Source organism: Sphaerodactylus townsendi, linkage group LG11 (genome assembly GCF_021028975.2).
Source record: "Sphaerodactylus townsendi isolate TG3544 linkage group LG11, MPM_Stown_v2.3, whole genome shotgun sequence".
Classification (NCBI taxonomy): domain Eukaryota; kingdom Metazoa; phylum Chordata; class Lepidosauria; order Squamata; family Sphaerodactylidae; genus Sphaerodactylus; species Sphaerodactylus townsendi.
Genome location: NC_059435.1, coordinates 22762852 through 22788930, shown reverse-complemented (window position 1 = coordinate 22788930; position 26079 = coordinate 22762852). Strand labels below are relative to the sequence as shown.

General features: G+C 41.7%; 2 protein-coding genes across 6 annotated transcripts in view; one reads left to right on the top strand and one right to left on the bottom strand.

Annotated features, from left to right (window-relative positions):
* The first annotated feature begins 2305 nt into the window (after positions 1-2305).
* Positions 2306-18395, top strand: FKBP9 (FKBP prolyl isomerase 9). The gene is made up of 10 exons (XM_048510717.1): positions 2306-2815; positions 7098-7243; positions 10122-10311; positions 10763-10908; positions 11671-11860; positions 12441-12586; positions 14983-15169; positions 15824-15969; positions 16648-16811; positions 17116-18395. Exons 1-10 carry the CDS (start codon positions 2334-2336, stop codon positions 17293-17295), a joined length of 1977 nt encoding a protein of 658 aa, XP_048366674.1. The 5' UTR covers positions 2306-2333; the 3' UTR covers positions 17296-18395.
* Positions 18396-20389: 1994 nt separating this feature from the next.
* The window catches only part of NT5C3A (5'-nucleotidase, cytosolic IIIA), a 32702-nt gene continuing 27012 nt past the window's right edge, over positions 20390-26079 (bottom strand). For all 5 annotated transcript variants that reach the window (XM_048510719.1, XM_048510721.1, XM_048510718.1 and 2 more), the window contains 4 exons: positions 24769-24858; positions 22530-22692; positions 21995-22195; positions 20390-20886 (listed from right to left, as the gene is read on the bottom strand). In XM_048510719.1, coding sequence (XP_048366676.1) covers positions 20785-20886; positions 21995-22195; positions 22530-22692; positions 24769-24858 — 556 coding nt within the window. In that variant the 3' untranslated portion in view covers positions 20390-20784. The remainder of the gene's footprint in view (positions 20887-21994; positions 22196-22529; positions 22693-24768; positions 24859-26079) is intronic.

Here is a 26079-nt window from a genome sequence, read left to right as displayed (position 1 = left end):
GGAGTTTCTTCTGTAAGACCTTCTCTGTAAAGGCTGCACTTGAACATCTTTGTGGGAAGACAGAACCTCAAATAAGTGTTCAAGGGGAATAAGGGAATTTCTAATAGAAATGGCACACCGACAATTTCCAGGACTGTTTGGCAAAGTATGATAGCTTAATGTGTTAAAAGTTGTCTGTCTCTGACATAATTATGCATAAAGATCCCCATTCCCAGTCCTTGCTTGGATACATAATACAATGGATGACCCATACTGAGGTTTCCAGTCTGAATAGTACTAAACAAGCTGAGACTTTATGTGCCATGCCTTATCTTAGCAGCCTGTTGTTTTATTCTCTTGCTAAACTGCGGGCATTCAGTTTAGGAATTTGGAACAGGCTGTTTCTCCAGATGACAGAGCATTTTCCCATGCAACAAAGATACAGCTTAGATTGGTGCTTGGGATTCCATTTGACCCACACTATTAGGGTGGTTGGAAGTAGATATCTACAGAAGGGATCCAGGCTTAGCTCAACAATGATGGATGCGAGCAATCAGCCCTCAGGATCAGTTCTCTCAACCTATGATAGCAGAATCTAATCTGGAGGAACCGGGTTTGATTCCCAGCTCTGCCACTTGAGTTGTGGAGGCTTATCTGGGGAATTCAGATTAGCCTGTACACTCCCACACACGCCAGCTGGATGACCTTGGGCTAGTCACAGCTTTTCAGAGCTCTCTCAGCCCCACCCACCTCACAGGGTGTTTGTTGTGAGGGGGGAAGGGCAAGGAGATTGTAAGCCCCTTTGGGTCTCCTACAGGAGAGAAAGGGGGAATATAAATCCAAAGTCGTCTTTGTCTTCTTCTTCTTCTACCACCACCACCACCACCACCACCACCACCACCACCACCACCACCACCACCACCACCACCACCACCAGGGTCATGATGCAGAGCTGGGCAATGGCAAATCACCTCCCAACGTCTCTTGTGATGAAAACCCTATTGGGTCCCCATAAGTCAGCTGTGACTTGACCATTACCCGTACACACATGTACTGGTTTTAAGGTTGATTTCACTCTTGTGTTAGGAAATTTATTCTTAGAGATCTGTAGCCCAAGAGGTGGCTGGTATGACTGTTAACATAGTTTAAGGGGTCGACATACACAATGGTACCTTGATTCCATTTTCAGCTTTTAAGGCCATTTCAGGAATGAGAAGGAAAAGGGATGCTCAACCTTATTGATTTCCCTGATTCAAACTGTCCTCCAGGCAGCTTTTCAAATACATATATATGTGTGAGGGAGTTGCTTCCAAGCACAATTGAGTCATGGCACCTAACCTTTTAAAAGGATTCATTACACAACATCTGGCATTATGGAGCAGGGAAACAAAAGTTCTCACTTTCTTCCTTTGAGAAGAAGCTTTGGTAGGCAGCTCTGGATTGCCCATCCATGGCAGTAAAAATTTCTTTCACACATAGCAATCAATCAACCATGTGATAAAAAATCTGCATGCATCCTTCCTATTCTAGAATATCGCCAATAGCAAGTCTCTAGAATTTCAGGTTAGCACTACAAACTTGCTTTTCTTTTTGGAAGGCCTGTTTTATTAATACGTAAATATATACAGGCTTTACAATCAAGCAGTTATTAATCAAATAAAATACATATGAATACTTGTCAGTTCTAAGCAACTAAAGCTTCTAAACAGCATCACAGCCTTCTAAGCCCATTGACTTCAGTGGATTTTGCAAACTGTAACTGTTTTGGATTGTATTGGAGACTTACTTCTGAATAAATTTATGTAGGATTGGTTGTGGTGGGTTTTCTGGGCTGTGTGGCCATGGTTGTGGTCTACATATGGAGCCGTTGAAGGTTTTCAGGGCCGGATTCAACTAGCTGTTGTGGGTTTTCTGGGCTATGTGGTTGTGGTCTGGTGGATCTTGTTCCTAATGTTTCGCCTGCATCTGTGGCAGGCATCTTCAGAAGTGTATCGGTTACACTAATGCACTCTCAATCTACTTTGCAGCTGGATTTTACTGTGTGGAATAGCCAAATCCACTTGCAAACAATTGTTTAAGTGGATTGAAAGTGCATTATCCTGCATGTGCAGAAGGGGCCTGAGAAGCCCTGGAAGCAAGGGGAGGGGCGCAGTTGTTGAGAGCCATCTGAAGAGAACAGAGGCCGTCTAGTCCCCTCCGCCTTAAAAAAGGAGCGCCACGTTGCAACGCCAGCTGACTGGAGGGCTTTTAAACATTTTTTGCTGCAGCCTCCCCCCCCCCCCCCTTCTCATCTAATTATCTTTGCAGCTTGACTGGAGTTTTCCGCAAGGGGCTTAACGCGCCAAGGCAGCTGCATGACTTTCTGCAGCCCTCCTCTTCCGTCTGGCGGGGGACCCTTTGGCGCACCCCCCTCTTTGCCCCCCCTCCCTTCGGAGCCGGGCTCCTCCTCCTCCTGCTCCCTGCAAGAAGAGAAGCGGCCGGGCTTTCTTCTCCTCGCCCGCCCCTTCTCCACGTTTGCAGCTTTGGGCAGCAGCCGGGCTTTGCACGGACGCCCCCGCCGCCGCCCCTCGGCCATGGACAGGCCCAGCAGCACGCCGGCCCGGCGGCGGAGGAGGCAGCGCCGCTGCTGCTGGCCGCTGCTGGCCGCCCTGCTGGTGAGCTGCGTGGCCTGCCAGGCTCCGCCGGTGCCGGCCGCGGAGCCCGAGTGGGACGGCAAGGACGTGTTGGTGCAGAGCAGCTCCGCGCCCGAGCGGTGCCCGCGCGCCGTGCGCTCCGGCGACTTCGTGCGTTACCATTACCACGGCACCTTCCCGGACGGCCGCAAGTTCGATTCCAGGTAGAGCGGGCAGGTGGGCGGCAGGCCGGTCCTATGGCTGAGGAGCGGGGCCGTGGGTTAACTCCCACTTTTGGGTATCGGTGCATCGATTTTGGACACGTGGCGAAGATCCCCGGGCCAATGAAAGAGCCGTGGGGGAGCAGCCACCAATACTAGGCTGTCGCCTTGCATTGGCATCTTGTGAAGGTTTCCAAAGGGACGGCTCTGTGATGCCCACGTGGATGTCCCGTGACCTTGGAAGCGATTGAGGAAGGCCAAGGCATATCCCTTGGGGAGGAATTTGCAAATAGAGACTGCAGGTGGTCGGTCCCCGCTTTTGCAAAGGAAAACTAAAGCCGGGCCACTCCTTTCATTAACACCAACCAAAATGACAGGATAGTTGTTTCTCTGGGGCATAATCATAAGTATGACATGGATTTTGCTTCTTGGCAGTGCAGACCTGTCAGCAATTTTATGTTCAGGGAAGGAGTGTACAGGCTTCTCCTCCTCCTAGAAGATCTGCCCCAGGCTGAAGGGTTGCCAGGGGTGTGTGTTAAGGCAGAGGTGCACACTCCATGCAGTGGCGACTCTAGAAGAATAATGTGTTGATGTCCCCACAAAGAGGATGACTTTTAGGGTTTTTGCCTCTATGACCCCTTCCGCACATGCAGAATAATGCACTTTCAATCCACTTTCACAATTGTTTGCAAGTGGATCTTGCTATTCCGCACAGCTACGAAGTGCATTGAAATGGACTGAAAGTGCATTATTCTGTATATGCGGAAGGGACCTATGCCTTACTTACTGCATTTGAATGGGTGTGTTTTTTAATTTACGTGTTGCACTGATTTACCGGTATGCTTCCACGTTCCAGCCTATATTTAAGGGAATATTGTAAAACTGGAAATTCGTTTGTGTGCTTGGCCTTAGACTGGAAGGAACAACTCTTCTAAGTACCATCCAACTTGTTAAAATCTGGCACTGACCGTTATTTAGTGATGTTTTTGTATAGGGCTTCAGGAATGAAGGAGAATGAATTCCACTCATTTCTATTGCTGAGCCAAAACCCAGCTGCTTTATTAGCCTGGTAAAATAACCCTGGAATAGAAATGGAAAGAAATAACGAGGATAAATCTAGAGGCAGAAAACTCTAAATCGACCTCTTTAAAGTTCACATTGCTATAAATGTCACTATTATGCCTTTCTATGAATCCCTTTTAGTTGTGGCTTGCTGGAGGTAGATATCAATGCTTTTCAGAGAGTGTTGGAGGAGTCATCTGTATGATTTGGTGATCTGTGTATTTTGTGATTGCTGGTTGTGATTTTCAGTTTTCTCTTTTTAGATAGCTTTTTTAAAAGGTATGTTTAGTTCTATTTTCTGTATCTTACTTTGAAAGCATCACACTAGGACAGTGGTGGCGAATCTATGGCATGCGTGCCAGATGTGGCACTCAGAGCCCATTTTGTGGGCACACGCACTGTCGCCCCAATTTGGGCACTTGGCAGTGGCATAGTGCTAGGGGGTGAAGGGTGCATGACTCACTGGGCGCACGCCCCTGTGGGGGTGAGGTGAGGGCATTCCGGGGGCATGGTGGGGGTGCTTCAAGGTGGGGGCGAACAGGGGCGTGGCAGGGTGCAGGGCGCATGTGTGCCCCAGGTGTAGTTTCCCCTTGCTCCACCCCTGGCACTCAGTCTCTAAAAGGTTTGCCATCACCGCACTAGGGGAAAAGCCAGAATTTCTTTCCAATTAATAAAATCTTCATAATTATGTTAAGGACCTGGATGGAAAGTGGATTTGCACTAACACTGGAATGCAGATGTGCTTTACTTATTGCTGTGAATTTGACATAGCAGACATCTCTTCACATTATAGCTGCAGGGATGAATACTGGCATTTGCACATTAGGAGAGGCAAAAACCAATGAGATGAAGAGGGTGGATATAATGCAGATTTCATCATGAAAGGTTTTTTTAACTGCCATATATGCAGTGCCCTCTGGCAATATTCCAGAAGCCTCTGTGGAGAATGTGCACATTCTTGGGAGTTAGGTTTGTCCCTCGTTACATTTCATGAGTACCTGTCTTCAGCCATTATCACAAGTGACATTTACATCCAGGCTTGTTTGGATGATTGCCTGAGATTTTAAAATCCCCTCCCCCCACCATTCTGTAAAAAGACACCCAAGGCAGCTAACAGCTAACTAAAAAAAAAGTTCAGCTACGGACTCAAATTTTATCTCTGTAAAGCAAATGGGGGGAAAAGCTACATTGCTACAAAATGCGAAGATGACCATGAAAAGCAGAGCAGAATCATGCAAAGTGATCCAAATGTGGTTTGAAAACAGTCAAACCAATTCATAGAACAGGGGTGGGGAACCTTTAAGAACATAAGAACAAGCCAGCTGGATCAGACCAGAGTCCATCTAATCCAGCTCTTTGCTACTCGCAGTGGCCCACCAGGTGCCTTTGGGAGCTCACATGCAGGATGTGAAAGCAATGGCCTTCTGCGGCTGTTGCTCCCGATCACCTGGTCTGTTAAGGCATTTGCAATCTCAGATCAAAGAGGATCAAGATTGGTAGCCATAAATCGACTTCTCCTCCATAAATCTGTCCAAGCCCCTTTTGAAGTTATCCAGGTTAGTGGCCATCACCACCTCCTGTGGCAGCATATTCCAAACACCAATCACACGTTGCGTGAAGAAGTGTTTCCTTTTATTAGTCCTAATTCTTCCCCCCAGCATTTTCAATGAATGCCCCTGGTTCTAGTATTGTGGAGAAAGAGAGAAAAATTTCTCTCTGTCTCAACATTTTCTACCCCATGCATAATTTTATAGACTTCAATCATATCCCCACCCCTCAGCCGTCCTCTCTCTCCAAACTAAAGAGAGTCCCCAAACGGCTGCAGCCTCCTCTCCCTCATAGGGAAGGTGCTCCAGTCCCTCAATCATTCCCTGTTGCCCTTCTCTTCTGCACTTTTTCTATCTCCCTCAATATCCTTTTTGAGATGCGGCGACCAGAACTGGACACAGTACTCCAAGGGCGGTCACACCACTGCTTTATATAAGGGCATGACAATCTTTGCAGTTTTATTCTCAATTCCTTTCCTAATGATTCCCAGCATAGAGTTTGCCTTTTTCACAGCTGCCATGCATTGAGTTGACATTCCCATGGAACTATCAACTAAGACGCCCAAATCCCTTTCCTGGTCTGTGACTGATAGCACTGACCCTTGTAGCTTATATTTTTTCAGCCAATGGCCATTTGGATGTTTATAACATCATTTGCAGGCCATACAAAATTATCAACTTAAAAATGAGCCCCCTATATTTGGTCAAACATAAAATTTGAGAGCCAGTGTGGTGTAGTGGTTAAGAGCAGGTGTTATAAGATACCCAGTCTCCTGAACAGCTCTGATGTGCACTTTTGTGAAACTGTTGCAAATTTTATACTGGAAATTAGTAATTTTAACTGTATTTCTTAACCTTGTTTTGCTTTAAAATATTGTCCTGTTTTGTATGCCAATAAAGGCTTGTGTGTGTAGGTGGATTCTAATCTGGAGAACCGGGTTTGATTCCCCACTCCTTCACCTGAGTGGCAGAGGCTTATCTGGTGAACCAGATGTGTTTCCGCACTCCTGTATTTCTGCTGGGTGACCTTGGGCTAGTCACAGTTCTTCGGAATTCTCTCAGCCCCACCTGCCGCACAAGGTGTCTGTTGTGGGGAAAGGAAGGGAAAGAAGCGTGTAAGCCACCTTGAGTCTCCTTACAGGAGAGGAAGGTGGGGTATAAGTCCAAACTCCTCCTCCTCCTCTTCTTCTTAATTAACTCACCTCTAATGCTATGGTTGGAACTGCTTCTTTTTGGTGAGGCATGAGATGTTAACTGGTATTGATGATGTTGCTACTCGCAACTGCTTTTCCAAGTTTGAATTTTGAGTCCTGCCTGTGGTTGCCTTGTCAGGACCAGACCAAATGATAAGGCCCGTGGGCCGAACTTTCCCCACCCCTGTCACAGAGGGTAGGTCTATCAGCAGCAATTAGCCATAATAGTGATAGTAGGATGAGACAATATTTTGCAGCCTGCCACTGAAATACTTGAAATAAAGGCTCATTCCGCACATGCAGAATAATGCACTTTCAAACTGCTTTCAGTGCTCTTTGAAGCTGTGCAGAATAGCAAAATCCACTTGCAAACAGTTGTGAAAGTGGTTTGAAAACGCATTATTTTGCATGTGCGGAAGGGACCAAAGATTAAATTAATTACAAGTGACCTTGTAACTAACCTATTTCCCCCTCTCTTTTTAGCTATGACAGGTCTTCCACTTTCAACGTGTACGTGGGGAAAGGGCAGTTGATTGCAGGAATGGACAAGGCTCTGCTCGGCATGTGCGTCAACGAGAGACGATTTGTGAAAATTCCACCCCATCTCGGCTACGGGAGTGAGGGCGTTTGTAAGTGCTGTGCAGAGGGTGTAATGGATGCCTAGAAATGACGAAGGCAGCTTCAGGGGGTAGCTGTGATAGTCTGCAGTAGAACAGTTATTCAAATCCTGTAGCATCTCAGGGACCAACAGTATTTTCAAGACATATGCTTTCAAGAGTCAAAGCTCTGTTCTGCGAGCGGTGGTACTTTCTTCTGGTAGGACAGCCTCTTCTGTCAGGGAAAAGTTCTTTTCTTTAATTTATTTAGGTAGTTTTACCCTGGTCTTCTTCCCATGGGCAGAATCAAACGTTGATTTAAACAAAGAGAAAAAAACAAAAATGCAATAGATCCCATGGGCCAGATCATTCAAGATGTGGGAGAAGAGAACTGTCCCAGTGATGGAGTAAAAGAATGACCCCCCCCCCCAGTGATGCAATGGGAAATAAAATTATTTTATTCTGTTATACTGTAGTCTGTCTCAGAAAAAGATGTTAGTAGGGTTGTATATTCCTCCACTACAGTACAAAGCATGCCGGACCTTCTTTGTTGTAGAATGCTCTGCCTACCTAGCCCTGCTTCTGCCCCCATCCATTTGAAAGTAATTTTGGCATTCAGTTTAATTATCAAAGTACCATGTTCAATAATGCACAAAATAATGGTTTTGACGAAAAAAATGGTGCGATGGGAAATAGAATAGTTTTATTCGGTTATGCTAACCTAATACATCTCGCCTCTGCTTCTTCAGTATGATCAGTATAATAGTCCCTAGCAGTTCCCACAGCAACAGAATTTCAGGATATGCTGTGGGGGCACTAGAAGGAAATAAAACTATTATTTTGCCCATTGAAACAGATCATTCAAGACTGGGATCCATGGGCTAAGAACCACGGGTCTATTTGGCTATTGCCCTTCAGCTCATTCCAAAAGGCTTAACTACCTGTAGGTTTAACTACCTGCAGCCGGAAGGGAAACAAGCTCAGCCCAGATCTTAAGCTGTTTTAAAGAATTCTCCTCTCTTGCTTGAAAAGGCTGAAATTGTCCATGCCCAAACTTCAATATCTTGTACCAGAATCAAGCGCTGCTGCTAGCAGAGAGGATCTATGGAATCGAACCTGTAGTTACAAGAAGCAGTAAAAAGTTCACCGAGCCAAGCCTGCGATTCATGGATTTATTGCTGCCCACAAAGAGACTGAAGTAATATAGGCAGGACTGGAACTATTTCACTCTGTTTTTAGGCCTGTAGGCATGTGGTGCCATGTCTGAGGTTTTTCCCCCAAGACCAGAGGAATCTTGAGAATTTCTGCTTTTATTACAAAATATGAATTTCCAGCTCTGATTATTATTATAGTGACCATTTGATGGCAAAACTGCCCACTGTGTTCCTCAAGGCTAGAACAAATTGCCATTGCTGTTCTGGCCAATATTTGCTTTATGCAATGTGACACTTTAGCTCATGGGAAGCTTTGGACAGAGCCAAGGCCTTGGACTAGGTTTTTTTTTTTTTTCTGGATTAAAATCAGAAGGCGTTTTCCTTCCTACTCTGAAAAATGGCTTGATTTTAGAGTGTGCAAAAGTAAGATGTTTCCATCGTCAAGAGAGCCTCCCTGTCATGTCTGCATGCTCGTAATTAGAAAGAGGCAAGTTGAGCAGGCATTCAGAGGCACAGCGAGCACCCTCTTTTGAAGACAAGTAATGCTGTTGTTGAACAATGATGCAAAGATTACCTGCCACTTGTAGGTGCTGATTGGAAGGAGGCAGAGCTAGACCACTAAAATCATGAATAGATGCAGCAGACAAACTCTGTATGATCTCAGAGTGCACACCTGCATAGAACTGTTATTTTCTGCCACAACAGCAGCCCAGTAAGTTATCCCTTGGCTCACAGTTTGCTCTAGACCAGGGGTGTCAAACTCATTTGCTACAAGTACTGGATATGACACAAATGTGATTTGGTTGACATGTAAAACACAGCCAATGACTAGCATGTTTTTGGATGGCATGTATACCATGGAAAACAGATAGACCCCCTTTAAACAAAGTTTTTTAACATAAATATATTAACAGACTTAAAACAAATTATTCTGTATTAGATTTCTATGCCACTCCTCCCTTTTCAGGCTCGGGGCCGCTCACATCATGATAAAACAGTATAAACACTTAAAAACAGTATAAACAATAAAACCAACAGCAGTAAATACTTCTGATAATAATAACAAGATGTCAGTTTCTAGACAATTAACCCCTTAATACTTAATGATGGTGAAACAATAGAAGGAAGGAGGAATAGAGCAGAAGGGGGAAGCCAGGTGGCATCATAGCTGGCTCAACCTTATGCCTGATGGAACAGCTCTGTCTTGCAAGGCCTGCGGAACTGCCTAAGGTCCCGCACGACTGTGGTCTCATTGGACAGAGCATTCCACCAGGCTGGGTCCAAGGCCAAGTAGGCCCTGGCTCTGGTTGAGTCTAGCCGAACTTTCTTTGACCCAGTATCCCCTTAATATAATGCCCCCTTAGCAGAGGCGTAGAGGGGGGGTGGGGAATGGCGCCCAGGGCAAAATGGCTTGATTTTAGAGTGTGCTCTTTGCAGGTGGCTGAAAAGCTTCTGCTGGGTCTAGTGGGGCAGGTCAAGGGGACAGGTGTGTGAGGGGCAACGCCCTGCCTTAGTTCAGCCGGCTGCAAAGAGCAGCCGGCTGCAAAGAGCAGCTGGCTGCAAAGCTTCTGGTGGGGTGGGGCAAAGGGGGAGGGATGTGGAGGCGATTCCCCCCCGCACATGACTTACTGGGGGTACTCAGGGCTTCTCTGGTTACCACCCTTCTTCTCCCCATCATGGTAACACAGTGATTGTTATGTTAGAACTCTGTGAAGATACTGAATTATTTCTGGCTGAATGTATTTTTGTGTCCACAGCTGGTGTAATTCCTGCCAACTCTGTGCTTCATTTTGATGTGCTTTTGATTGACATTTGGAATGCTGAAGATCAAATTCAGATTCAAACGTATCACAAGCCAGAAAACTGCACCAGGACGATTCAGGTGTCTGATTTTGTACGGTACCATTACAATGGGACATTTCTAGATGGCACACTGTTTGACTCCAGGTACAGTTAAATGTTTTCCTTTTTCATTAATTTTGTGTGTACGTGTACACCTATATTCACACAGTGGATATGTGTATGTGTTCACAGACAGATATTATTGGGTTATTTGCAAAAATGTAAATATGAATGAAAATAGTTGGCAACAGTGAGAAGACTATGTCTGGAACACTGAAGGTAACTGCCAGTCACAGCAGATAGGTGAATTAGATGAATGAATGGTCTGGCCCACTGTAAACAATCTCTGCACATTCAAGCCACGGCAACAAAAAGCTATTGAAATAAAATATGACCCAAAAATTATACCGATGTCTTTGTGTAACTTTTGTTTAATATTGTAATATTGTTTGAAAGAAATAAAATCAGTATCCATATATTCCAGTTTTTCTCCCTCTTCTAACATTAGGACAAAGAAACTGACTCTTAAGTAATTTGAGTTTATTTGTACCTTCAGTCACAACAGGATGCGAACATATGATACCTACGTGGGAATTGGCTGGCTTATCCCCGGTATGGACAAGGGTCTCTTGGGAATGTGCGTAGGTGAAAAGCGCATCATCACAGTGCCACCGTTCCTGGCTTATGGAGAAGATGGAGATGGTAAATGTCAGATTGGTTTATCTCTCTCATCAGTTCTTCAAAATGTTACCAACTAAAAGATACTTCTGCATTATATATTGTCATATTTTGGCGTAACAAATGACTGACAATATAGATATATTTAGTATATTTGGCAAAGGAGATTTTTATCTTCAAGTCCCAATTGCAAATGGAAAAAAAAATTTGTTGTCTCTTAAATACTTTGTTTGCCTAACGAGGTAACAATTTTTCCTAACTATAATAACATTATTAAAACATTTATCTACCTCTTTTTGGCCACAAGCCTCCATTGACAATAAGTTGCAGTGGGAAAGGAAATGCCTAGAAACAAGAACACACTGCGGTGTTACTTATTTCTGAATCTGTGAACAACCGAATTATCCTATTAATAGTCTGCTGATTTTGCCACCTGGAGTTTTTGTAATATTTCTTACTGTGATGCCACGGATGCCTATTTAAAATAAGCCTCGCTGAATGCAGGGGGTGCTTCTGAGAGAACAAGCATAGGATTGGGTATAGAATAATTGGAACTCACTTCTGGGAGTAGTATTTCCTCTTCTGCTAACTGAAATGTATCTGCTTAAGAACTGGCAAAAATCGTATTGTGGTGTCAAGGGAGTGTATGGGAGTTTGTATACATTTTTTGCAAAATTGTTACATTCCTGCATTGCAGGGAATTGGATTTGACAGCCCTTGTGGTCTTATCCAGCTCTATGTTCTATGATTCTACATTGACTTAAGTGCTCACTGTCTCACTCCTAGGTAAAGAAATACCTGGTCAGGCATCTCTTGTCTTTGATGTGGCTCTCCTAGACCTTCACAACCCAAAAGATAGCATCACTGTTGAGACGCAGTACATGCCTGAATCCTGCGATCGGAAAAGCCAAGTGGGGGACTTCCTCAGATATCATTACAATGGGACGCTTCTGGATGGCACGCTGTTTGATTCCAGGTGACCAAACTACCTAACGACAGTGTTCTAGCTTCTCATTTATGCCTATGCCCTCACAGGAAACTCAAATAGAATATTTTTAAAAAACTGGTGCAGTGATTTCCCTTGATTATCCTTGAAAGGAAGTCTTTTGAACTGTCCTCCATTTTACTTTGTCTGCAACCAGAGATTTTCAAAAAGTGTGGAAGGAGGTGTTGTAGAAAACACAGATTTAAAAATATGCGCAAGTGCTTCATGCCAACCTCCCTTCTCGTGTCTCGTGGCCATGTCTCACTCACACATTTTCCTCCCAGTGTGGACATTCACTGGACTGGTTCTTCTTGTGCAGTGGAGGAGTGTTCCTCGCCTCTGTCATCTACAAATATTTATTCATGTTCTTGTACCTAGCTTTACTGGATTTCTGCTGTTAATGCGCCATGATACTGAAACTTTTTTTGAGGCTAGAGAGACAGAAGCTGTTGCTTAACCAGTTGCTGACAGCAGTCACAGTAACCTTAGTTACTTGCAGTAACCTTTGTTGTACTTACAGAAGTGTTCATATTGATAGTGATTTCAGTAAAAACAGAGTCTTTCCCCCTAGTTACTCACGGAACCACACATACGACACCTACATTGGGAAAGGTTATGTAATTGCTGGGATGGATGAAGGCTTGCTTGGTGTGTGCATTGGAGAGAAGCGGAGAATAACAATCCCACCTCACCTTGGATATGGGGAGGAGGGAACAGGTAAGCACAAGTTTTAATTCTGCATATTTAAATTTTAATTCAGCATGAGGCCATTGAATGTTCTGCAGTCATTGAAGTGTAGGACTAAGACCTGAGAGAATTGGATTCAAATTCCCCTTCAGCTGTGAAGTTAGCTGAGTAACCTTTGGGCAGTCATACACCTACATGTATCCATTCTCTCTGTCAACATAACTTCATAGGTTGTTGACAGAACTGGGGAGGAGGAAGAACTGTATGGATAAAATTCTCACTAAGACCTTAATTTTTTTTTCTGTCCAAATTATTATGGCAAGAATGACATCCCCCAAGTATGGAAACAGCAAATAACTAGAGGAAAAAAGACAGTGGATTAATAGGATTTAGTTTGTAATGGCTTTGAATAAGATTCTGGGGTCACTGAAAACTTGGACATTTGACAAATTTGTAAGAATCTGTTCTCTTTTTATAAAGTTTTGGGATCAGTGTAATCCATGAACATGGTAAAAGGAAGAAGTATTAGAATAGATTTCATGATGAAACTGTTCACTTATCATCAGGATTCTTTTACTGTTCTGCTTAAGTGAATAGCTCTGTATTTTTATGTGTTATATACTGCTGTATCCTGCCACCTTTTTCATTCAGTCTTATCCAGTTCCTCTCTGTGCAGCAGCCCCGATCCCTCATGGTTTTTGTACATGTAAATTTCTTGGTTTGCAGAATAGCCTTTTAGAGTAATGAAACAGGATGTGTTCTTCCTCCACTATGATTATAATTAATATATTTACACTGATAGTTCCTATGGATACTGTTCATTTTGTGTTTGTGTATGCATATAAGGATTGTTTGTTTTATTGATTTTTTTGAAAACAGTATAGCTAGGGAAAGGTCCTTTCTCAAGGACCAGGTTCCTACAGTTTAGTCAAAATCTGTGGAGGCAGGATCATTTTTACTTTCAAGGACAACCACAGTATGTGGTATATATTTTTATTCTTCTAAAAAGAGCTGTTTTCAAGTATAATTAAGTGCTAGTACCAATTCAGGATCAAAGACTGAAAGAACTTCAAAGAGACTATAGCACAAGCCAACTCCTAGACACTTAACACTTACACATGTGCCACATTGATTTGTTGATATTGCTTCCTTGAGATATGTTTTCTCCTACTATAATGGTAGATTGAGATTGTCCAGCTATAACAGAGGATTTTTTAAAATAAACAAGGAATAAATAAACAATGAATAATATTTAGGCCAGAACTCAGTGAAGGCCATCAACTGGGCCAACCAGGCATTTTATTCATATTCATAGAGTCTTGATTCCATTTCTCTAAACAGCACAGTAATTACAAATCATTAGTGATTAATGTTTTTAATTAGTGTTTAATCATCAGTATTTTAATTATTAGTGTTTAATGTTTTTAAAAGTTTGAAATTGGTTAGTTTATTACTGAAAGAATAGTATGTCACTTTTTAAAAACGTAACTAGTTATTGGGGAAGAATCACCGTTTTAATTGCACAATGAGGATTAGAGATCCCAAGGTGACCCAAATTAGGGGAGGGGCACTTGGGTTGTTTCATACAGCTTTGAAAGCGTTGCCTCTTGAAATAAGAGGTGTACAATACAGAGAAGGTGTTGGAATCCTATTGGCCTCAAATAGAAGTGAGCACACTAACAGCTCCATCCAAAGGTGGGAGGGATTGGCTCTTTGGATGCCCACCTCATCTTCCCACCCTGCAAATGTGCGGGCATGGTAAGCAACCTCGGAGGTGGCTGAAAGGGTGGGTGGCATTCCATTCTGCGTTGACGTCTCATTGAACACTAGTGCACAGGGGGGCAGGCCGGGCATTCCTGGGGGAGGAGCGGACAATAGTTGACTCCCACACGGGCTTTCAGGCCACAAGTGTCATGGCCAGTGCCCTGTGATATAATATAATTCAGCCCCATGGAGGGCTTTCAGGTGGCCAGCAAGGTTTGTTCTCACAACTCCACACCATCCGAAAGCCCTCTAAGAGGCAGCATGGTAGCGGTGTTGTATCCCGCTGCTTCAGGCTCTGGATGGGGCTGCTCAGTTGGCTTTAGACATTAAAAGGAAATTCCTGGAGAAAATTAATTTCTAGTGCAATGTTAGACATGGTGACTTTTACATTTCTCCCAAGTGTAATGTACAAAGGTCATTTTAAATAATTTTTCATGTTCAAGGCCTCCTTGATGGGCATAAGATTTGTGCAAATGAAAAAGGTCATCTGTCTCCAATTTAATAAACCCATCCCAAGTAATTTATTGGGAATTTAGAAGTGCTCTTGGGCCAGTCCGATTTATTTACATCCTATACATTGTCAATAGATTTTGCCTACAAGTGTTTAATTGGTATGAGCAGAAGGGCGGGAGGTTTTTTCACATGATTGTTTATTACTGTAGGGAAGATTCCAGGATCGGCAGTGTTGGTCTTTGACATTCATGTGATAGACTTCCACAACCCTTCAGACTCAGTTGCCATTACTGTCCTTTACAAGCCGAACAACTGCTCCATACTGAGCAAAAAAGGTGATTACTTGAAGTACCATTACAATGCCTCACTCCTAGATGGTACTTTGTTAGACTCGACGTAAGTATATCACTTGGCATTCAATAGTCATAGAAGCATGGAGTTAAATGCATCCATTGTGTAACAGAATAACAGCTTGGGGAAATCTGTCATGTGTGGCTTCATGCATGTGGGCCGAAGTTGAATATTTCACAGGTGTTTCTGTTAAAATAGGTCAGAGAGACAGAGGGGTGACAAAGGATAATCCAGATGAATGTTGAGGGCAGCTGTATAACAAATGTAGCCGCATGAATGGCTCAACAAGCCCAAGGTCAGAAACTACGCTGGGTTGGTCTTGGTTATTATTTGGATGGGTGGCCACCAAAGAAGTCCAGGGTTGCTATTCAGAGGTAGGTAATGGCAAACCATCTCTGTCCATCTCTTGCATTGGAAACCTTATGGGGTTGCCATAAGTCTGCTGCGACTTTATTATTACATAAATATTCTGTATGGTATCAGTGTGCAATGTATGTATCAGAAGGGGACTGATAATATGTGAGATCATCACATAAAAAAGGACATGTGATTGTAGGAATAAGTGCAGAAAGATGTAGGAACAGGCAGGATGGTGCATGGCTCTTTTCTTGAATAACCTGCAGTCATCTAGATGGTTATTTTAATACAAGATGCCATGCTTCTTTGGTTTGTGATTCACTCTTTTCTTCCTTCATTCAGGTTGAGCCTTGGCAAAACCTATAATATAGTTCTAGGATCTGGACAAGTTGTGTTGGGAATGGATATGGGCCTCAGAGATATGTGTGTGGGAGAGAAAAGGACTGTTGTAATTCCACCCCATTTTGGTTATGGAGAAACTGGAGTTGGTAGGTATCTGAAACCATACACTTGTACTTACTTAGTCTACCTGAGCTGGGAAATTAATGCTGACTGATACATTGATCTGTTTCCTTTCAACCTTTCTCTGTAGTGTGCCACAACTCACTTCTGTCTTAATTCCTATGGACAGTTTAGACAGAGAATACCCTTCTTCCTCTTTTCCTCTGTGCATATCACCCAGCAAATCAGAATGATGCAGATCACATTGGAGGAAACTTAGAACTAAACCATTATTCCACTTTAAACTAGTGATTCTTACATTGTACTGTGGGTTTAAATGCAATTTTAACATTAGCCTGAAAGTCACATGCTCAACATGACAAGTAATGAAACCAGTTTATCTTTCTGAATGCTGAATACTTTCCATTAATTAAACAATGAAGCATTTGAAATGAACAGGGTGGTACACCCGAACTAGCAAATTTGCTTGTGTTAAACACAGAAAAACTATATATCAAACTTCTTTTGGACCCAGTATACACTATTCCTTCTTTATCTAACTGGATTAAATATTATAATTAATATTTGCTGCAAGATTTGCTTAAACTGCAGGTGGGTGAGTGAGGTGGGTCCCCCCCCCCGCCCACTTATGTAGAAGTGCATACCTTTCTACACCTTACCAATTTGCAAAGACTGACATTTATTTTTGTCACCTACTGCACCAGAAGGAGAAGTGCCTGGCAGTGCTGTACTGGTTTTTGACATCGAACTGCTAGAATTAGTGTCTGGTTTGCCAGAAGGCTACATGTTTGTATGGCATGGTGATGTCTCTCCTAACCTCTTCGAAGAAATCGACAAGGATAACAATGGAGAAGTTCTTTTGGATGAGGTAAAGGTTTGGCTGGTAAAGCTGTTTTGTAGCTTCCCTGTTGGCAGATGCCATTTGGTTCATAGGGTATATAATTTTGCATCTGTGGAACAGTTGCTTTAGATAAGGTGCGTGCTTCTGGGATCTACATGAAGATGTGTAACTTCACGTACGTTAGGCCTTAGCAGCACTATATGGGACACAGTGAAATCCTGATTTTAAACTGTTCTGTTTGTGTAAGCAAGTTTTTTTAATGAGTCAAATGAGTTCAAACCCATGTTCCCTATCACTCTAATCTATAGTTTATTCTTTTTACAACCCCCAGTTCTCTGTCTATATCCATGAACAAGTTAATGCTGGCAAAGGAAAGCTGGCTCCTGGCTTTGATTCTGAAATAATTGTGAAAAATATGTTCAGCAATCAGGACCGGAATGGGGATGGTAAGATTACAGCTGAAGAATTCAAATTGAAAGACCAGGAATCAAAGACACATGATGAATTGTAGTTGAGGGCTTGTTTCCTTGTGAGCTGAACTGCTGTTAAGAGTGGATGCACCATAGAAACGGGTTAAAATGCATGTACACTAAAACTGAGGACAGTGGGAACAAATGTCTTTGTTTTTATATTTGTGATGCAGGTTAAGGCAAGGGTAATACAATAGAAGGTGTTTCTTGTATAGCGCATGAAATTGGTTTCATGAGGTTTTTTTTCAAAGGCCGGACAGCCCACTCCATTGACATGCGTAATCTTTGCAGCCTCTCGGTTACAGTATACAAACTGATGATGGATTTGCAATATGAAAAGTTTGTGCATTTCCATTTAGGATCTTTTGAATTTTCACACTCAAGTCATTCTTCAAGGACATAGTGCCGCTCCACTGTTTCTGAGCATAGATGGTAAACCATTAAAAATGAGTTTGTCAGCTACTGCTGGCAATGATTCCATGCTCCACCTCCACTAAGTTAATATATCTGGACTAAGTTGGTAAAACGTACCCTGTAGCTACCAGAGTTTTGTGCTTCCCTAGTCTTTTGTTGACGCTTTTGAAAACCTGTTGGCACATTAAATTTTGCAGGAAAAGATTGCCCCACGGCTTCAAGACTTTTCTTACCCTAGGTTTTACCTAAGTTAGTTAAAGAAGTATTGGAAATAGACAAAGCTTTCCATTTTGTAGGATGGTGGACTTGTTGCTTCTACAACATGTAGCTATTTCCATCTATTACTCGGATAAGTAATAATCCTCATTTTAAATGTTTGTTATAAGGTACCCTTTAGAAAGAATCACAAGCTCCCAGCTACATCTATTAAAACCATGTTGCAGTTGTGGCTAAATAAAATGAGACTGTAAATCAGTGACTTCCCAAAGCTGGAGGCAATGATTGTAAAATCACGGTAGCTCTGAATAGCAGTTGGACTGAACAAAGTATGATATGGCCTTTTTATGAATGGCGCTAATTTCTAACTCAAGACATTGCTTCTTAATTTTTTTACAGCACATAAAGTTTTGTAGATTTTTAAACACACTGTTTAATACTAAAGTACCATGAAGATTTCTTTACTGTGATAAAGGCTGGTATTTTTTATTAAATAAAATATTGACAGACACATTATGAATGGCATTTTTTTCAGGTGTTTAGGGATGGGAAAAGCTTGGTATTATCCTGAAATCTGTATTTTAGCTGATCTTTCAGCGAATGGTTAGCACTGAAATTGCGTTGAGATCTTGGCCACAAATTCTTTGGGAAAATTTGATTTTGATAAAGCACTTTTATGTATTTAGTAATTCATCTACAATATGACAGTAAAAGTCCCACCTCACACAATTTGTGAGGCTTAATAAATCAAGGCTTATAGCAATTCATTTAAAAGTGCAAATATTAATATTCAGCATCCCTAATGCATTTCAGGTAGAATATAGTTAAGTGATCATGATCAGTATTTGCAATAATATGGGTTGCTTTGGGATTTTTCTTTCTTTCAAGATGTAAAGTAATTTACTTTATAATCTACTTTTCTCACTGAGACTCAGGGTGAATTGCACAGCATGAAAATTAAAATCATCTAGCTGTTAAAAACCAATCTTTTGGGGAGAAGGTGCAAAAGTGTATGTGTGTAGTGAGGGGAGAGAGACACAAGGTGGAGACGAATAACTCCCTAAGGCTGATCAAAACTGCCTTGGAAAAAAAGACAGGGTTAGTTCACGTGCATTACTATGAGAAACCTGAAATGCAACCATGTGTCTACCTGAGGAATTCAGCTGCTTGAGTCAAAAATCATTACAATCAGATGGACAACCAGTTTCCATAAAATGGCTTGTCCCTGAATGCCATTTGAAAAAGTGGTTATTAAACTACCAATCATACATGCATAAAAAGCCTCTACTGAGGCAGAAATCTACTTCTGCAGTCACTGAACTCTAATGTAACAGCCCTGATCTTGTCTATATATGTGATGCTCTGAATAGATTATGGGAAAGTGAGATTCACTTCACTGCTTAAGTCAACAGTACAACAGTGTTGTCACCTAGTTTGAAGATTTTCATACTGCTAGTTTATTAGTTATGAGTATGTAATTACTGACAAGGGTATTTTCTCCTAAAGCCAAAATACTTGGGTGCTTTGTGGTTTCTGGGCTGTATATGACCGTGTTCTAGCAGCATTCTCTCCTGACGTTTCGCCTTCATCTGTGGCTGGCATCTTAAGATTCTCTGAAGATGCCAGCCACAGATGCAGGCGAAACGTCAGGAGAGAATGCTGCTAGAACACAGCCATACAGCCCGGAAACCACGAAGCACCCCAGTGATTCTGGCCGTGAAAGTCTTCGATAATACAAAAATACTTGGACTTGACTGCTACCTATAGGAGAGCAAGTCCCTGGGACAGTAGAAAGAAAATGGCCATGAGCAAATCCTCCTGAAACAACACAAGAGAGGAAACGAAGGAGGAGAAGCCAGACATTTTTCTTTGAAGTCTGTCTCTTATTGGCCAGAGAAAAAGAAAAGTCTCATGGATTGGGTGCACCTCAATAAAAAATAATATAATAGTTCTGGTTTCAAAACATTTGCCTTTCCATGTTATCCAATGGATGAAAAATATACCAGTACATGGTATATATTTAAAATGGTTATACTGATACTACATCTCATTAAGGCCACATTGAAATGATATTCTATATAGTTGGCTTGAAAAATTACTGCAGTGTTACTACAATTTGTGACTGACAGATTAAATAAAAAAAGGGTCGTGAAACCAAAAGATATTAGCATGTATTTCATGTTATTCCTGGTGATTTCCTGTCTGTCATGAGCAACTTTTTAGGAGGACACAGGGAGTTGAAGAAGGAAAGACCTGTTTTACAACAGGCAATCCACTCACTGCAGTTAGGATGCAAGCCGGGGTGAGGGGAGCCAGGACTACGTTCTTGTGCAAATACTACAGTAAAGCCCTCTAATAGTATCTGCTGCAGCATTAGTTACCCCCCAATTTTGGCTAGCAAGATTTTGATATTAATGTTAATTGTAATGTAGATACTAATTTCCAAAGTTGATTTTGTTGTCCGTACTCTAAAATAATGTAAGGAAGCTATAAAGCTCTGCCCTGTTACATTACTCTTAATTTTAATGAACAGAGCTGTGATCCAGACAGTCAAACAGTGTATACTTAGCTATTCACCACATTTGTATGTTTTCTACCACAGTTGCACACATTCTGAAAATGACCCTTTATTATGCACAAGTAAAAACTGAAGAAGCCCTTTTTCCAGTGATCCATACATCCTATTAGAATAAATAAGGTGTGCATATTAAAGTTGAATGGTATTTAACAGCAGAAGAGGAGCTTCCAGATGTCTGCGGAAGCAGTATATTACTTTTTTAAAAAAAAGCAAGTCACGTGGAAAACAGAATGAACATTAGTATTCGAAGATAGCACAAACATGCTGGCTGCTCTGTCCATCTGCCTCCATGAGGTCAGGTCAAATTCTGATAAAAAACAGGTTACAGAATCTTCTGCAGGATTGAGTTGGCCACATCCAAAGAGTCGTCCTTCACCAGAACAATATCATAGGAGTCCATATATTTTTCCAGCAGTTCTTCAACCTAGTGTTGAGAATTAAAGAAAACCAGGAACAGCTATAATTTGGCAAGACCAATGTCAACAGTATAAATTTTTTTACTATTACTGTATATTTTTCTCATAAAATTTCTATGCAGATTGAAACTATACTATAAGATGCAGAACCAGAGAACTTCAATATACAGATTATTTTTGGCTTTAGATTACTTACTATATTACAACAAGATGGGCAGCCCCATCCAAGCAGCCAGGTGGGAGTACCACGGATGCCCCGCAGCTCCCGGAGAGGCTTGCCAGCAGTGTGGGGGAAGCCTGCAAATGGAAAAAGCCTCCTAGCTTCTGAGAGGCCTCTATGGGGCTCTACAGACTTATGCTGCCTTTTTGATGGCTTAAGTCTAAACTAACTAATGCCAGCATAAGGCAGCAAACAGCCAGGAAGGAGCTAACCTCCCTGGACCATCCCCACTGCGCCAGTGTCCTGTGCTGTGTCCCACTGCTGGGGAGGGAGGCAGCAGCTACACACCAGTGGTTTTGCCCCTCTGCTGGAGCAAGTGTTCCGGGGAAGGCAAATTCATTGGCATGGCCTCACACTGTTTCCACCAGTGGATTCCCCCCCACCCCCCACAATGGGGTTGATATTTATCATTATTCACAATTTTAATACAAAATATTTGGGAATGGACAGGGAAACATTCAGATGGTGCTTGATAATGGTTTTAGGTAGATGCTGGACTTTGGTTTAGCACCACTATCTGGTTTACCTTGACTTTAACTGCTGTTTGAAGTTCCACTACTAATTTTGCATTTTATGGTGTGATTTCAATTTTTTCTGGTAAGCAACTTTGAGGACACATACACAGTCAAATGGGCTTGCTAGTAAAGAAAGCCATAGCAATCACTGACTACTGCACATCCCAAGTAAATAAAACAGTTTAACAAATTAAGAGAGGCTAGTACAAGGAAATCAATGCAAACTGTAAAGACATGCAGCACTGAGGCAGCAATCTGATTTTGCTTATGAATTAGAAATTAGCATAAAATGTGTGAAAACCTAGCACACAGTGAAGTTAAAGAGTGTTCAGTATCTTACAATATCACACACCTTGTGCTTGCCAATAAAATGTTACTTACTTTATCATTAAGATACCCGATCTTGAGAATATGCTCAACATTAGTCACTCCATCTGCCATAGTCAAGTCTCCTTGGGAGTCTCCAAGCAATATGATGTTGCTATTTTCTTTTAGCTGTTTAAAGTAATCTGTGTTCTTCAAGGCACCGTCATGTTTATTGAAAACATGGATAAGGTCCCCTTTAAATCCTTTCAGTACACCCTGTTAAATAAGACAAAAGTAAATTTTAAGGGTATGTAAGCATGCTAGCATGTCACTTTAAACTCTGTTCTTGTCAATGTACTTCAATCATATGCAATTTATCATGTAAAGAACAATTAGTTTTTAAATTTGAAAACAGAACCTTTCATTACCTTTTGGGGAACCCTTTTTTCTTTTCATAAATTACTTCACTTCATGAAAAGGAAATGTTATTTCCATTTTCTGCTTGGGTGGTCAGCTAACCCACAAATATAATATGTTCAGGGTTTGAACTGCACATTAGATAATACAATATTATATAACATAATTTGCTATCAGAGATTTTTATACTTACGTTCTCATCAAAATCCATGAAATTGGAAACAACTTCTATGTTGGGATGGTAGACACCTGCCTGATGGAGGACTTCTTCTAAGATGTCACCAATTCCAGCAGAAAATATGAATACAGGAATATTATGCTTATGGAGCTTATCAAAGAAGTTCTCATACCCTTCTCTGTAAAGCAGAATAAGCAAGCAATGCAAGCCTCATGTAAGCCTTTGTTGTTAAGACAGTACTTTAACCTAACATTCCAAAATATTTCTGAACATTAGTAAATTAGTAAATTCTTAGTCCAATGAGATTAATATTTCAAAATGCTTTGTCAGAAATCTGCCACTCCATACTCATGAATCTGTGTTCTTTTAAAAAATTATGCCCGTGGGGGTGGGGAGCGGGGGGTGGCGGCAAGAGAACATCATATGTGGGGACATGAAAGCACCAGCCCAGTCAATGCTTCTTTGAGCAGGTGATTTTTATTTCCAGTTTCCTGAGGGTATACTTCGTTTCACTCACCTCAGTGTTACAACAGATTACAAGGAATTAGAGCCACACCACTGCGACCTATTTCCTTGCTTAGGAATCTCTCTGAGGCAACACTTCTCTCTCTCTAGCTTTTTTCTTTTTCCCCCTTTTCCATGTGGCTCGTAAGGCTTCCCTTTCTGATTCTGTGCCTTCTCTTTCCAGCCAGTCCCCAGCTCTTTCATCTTCCTTACTATAGCACCAGCTCCACGGGTTAAGCAGAACTCTCCTCTTTTCTTTCCCCTGTACCATAGCCACCTCCTGTTCTCCATGGCCATACCCTGAATTTAACTACCTGGGCCAAGATAGCTGCCGCTCCCTGGCCCAGGCTTGCTTGCTACCACCTTGCATTATGAGCCTCCCTGTAGCAGACTGCCAAAGCCGCCTAGTTGCTGAGGCCACCCTGGCTACACCCTCTTGCCCCACCCTGCTCCACCCAGGTAAGTCTTGCAGCTTGCACCCAACACACACCCTATTTCTTCACAAAGTATCCTTTGGGTAAGCAAAATGGAAATTGTCTGTGTAAATATGTTGGTTGAGGAGACATACTGGAAGCAAGCTCAACTCCTTGATACTGTATCACTGTTTTCTGGTTAGAAAATAGGGCTTGTGCCCCAAACAAAATAATCTGGCATTCTTCTGTTTGGAACAAACAAAAAAGGGGTGAACAAACGTAAACCTATAAACTAGTATTAAGTGCCTTTAAGGCCAAGGAATAGCTAGGGGCCTCTAAATATAAAGCTGCTAAGTATCAAAAACGCATATATATATTTATTACAAATTAAAATCATCTACATTTACAAAAGGCCAATAATAGTCTGCCTTATTTACATAATATCACAATTACAATACAAAGAGGGACCAATGGAACACTTTTTTGACCCTTAAAAACAGACACATTTTGGCCAACTGGTCGTCCTCAGCGGTCGAAAGTAATACAATAATACAGTATTTAGCCACCAGGTTACAAATTACAACTGAATTGTAACATCTAAAGTGTTAAATCAAAGTGGCTATTATTTTCTTTCTTTCTTTCTTTCGTTTGTTTTTGTTTATAGATTATTTTATTCACTTGAATTATTCCTTGTCCTTTATTGCAATCTCAGTCATAAAAATGTTACATTCTTAACTCTAGGTACTGTACTGAGCTAAGGAAAATTGTGAAAGAATACTTTATCACAACTTAATGATCACAACAGTTAACTTAAAAGGAAACTAATGATATCCAAGCTGCTTTTTATGGAAATGAAAATTACAAATATGCACGAACATCCTCAAATCGATTTCTCCTTAGGTGTAGCTATGTAAAAGATTGCTGAAGACATCTTACTTATGTTGTGACCTGCCCTGAGCCCTGCAGGAATAGGGCGGGATATAAATTTAATAAATATATAAATACATTTTTAAAATGTCCAGCTTTCATATTACCACTGTGATGAAATAACTGGTTCATACTGGTTGACTGGGTACATAACCATGTCACCTCTATTTCCCATAGTGAGTTCTTGTATACAGGAGTTACACGATAAATCCAAGTCTCGACTACATGGAAGCAACTTCTTTCCACAACAGTCGCATAACTGGGCCTTAGTGGAACACATATGAGCATACGATATTTGGCACAGCTTCTAATTTCTGAAAGTATCAGCAAAACGATTTCCTCCTGAAGTGGTATTACATAGTACCTCTGAAACCACAAAGAAACGGTCTACTAGAAAGAAGCTTGCTTACTTTAGCATAACATCCGACTCCCTCACAATCTCTGCAAACTTGTCCTTTGGCAGTGCTTGTTCAATGAGCAAAGCATGTGATTTATTATACCTAAAATTAAAAATGAAAACGAAGTTCACATTTTATGCTTAAGCACATAAACTGAAAATTTATTCTGTCATACATAGAAGAATACACATTAAAACAAAATTTGAGTTGTGTGTTTTAAAATAATAAGAATTTGTTGAATATACAACCAAAAATATTAGATATACCAGACAAAGCCAGTTCTCAAACTATTCTTTAAAAATGTACCGTGAAAAGTACATCATATCATAGTTGCATCATATCATAGCATCTAGATACAATTTCCAAGTGTGCCCCCTATCAGCAGATATCTAGATCCAAGAATTGGGGCCACACCTGCACTAAACTGATGTTTTTGCTAACTTGGAGGATGTCCTTCGTTTGCAGAAAAACCTGATGTAAAACAACAATGGGGATTCCCTTGAAAATAAAACAGCCACAGCTGGCCTGGGGGCGGTGGAGGAAAACTTGGCAGTCATGCTAGAGGAGCTGTGGCCAAGCTGTTCAGAGTGGGGGGATTGGAAAGACAAAATGATGGGATCAGGAAAGAGAGAGAGAATGACTGGAGAGAAGAGAGAGAATGATATGGGGTAGGGGCAGAAAGAAAGGAGTGGCAGCAGACAGAAAGTAAAAAAGAGTGTGGGGAAGTGAAAGAAAGACTGAAAGAATTTGGGGGGTGGGAGAATCAAAGGTGAGGGAATGGCACAGCTGCTCTCAGAAGAGTCTTTTTGGTCCCCACTTGTATAAAGCAAAGATAGCCAAATCTGAGGATACTTAAATGGAGCTGTAAATGGACAAGATAGATTCTTCTACATGGTTGAAAAATGTTCTGGGATTGCAGAAAAACTGAAAATCTAAAAACAATACATGGGTGATGGTGGGGCTAAAGAACTGAAAAATGATAAAAGGAACACTTGTAGCTTTAAGAAATGGAAGCCTTCAGTGGCCACTACAGGGCCTTCTTCCAGGGTTGTTTTGATCTTTGAGGGAAAACTCATTAGGGCCAAACTTGGCTAGGCTGGATAGTTCCAGGTTGGGAAATTCTAGGAAATTTTGTCATAGAATCTGAGGAGGTCAGGGCTTGCAGAGGAGGAAAGGCCTTATCTGGGTAGGATGCAATAGAGGCTACCCGCCAAAGAAGCCATTTTCACCAGGAGAACAGATTTCTGTCATGCCTGGCAGCAACTTGGCTGCTTGATATAAAAGCAAGTGTGGTAGAGCAGGGTCAGGGAGCTCCCAGCTTTG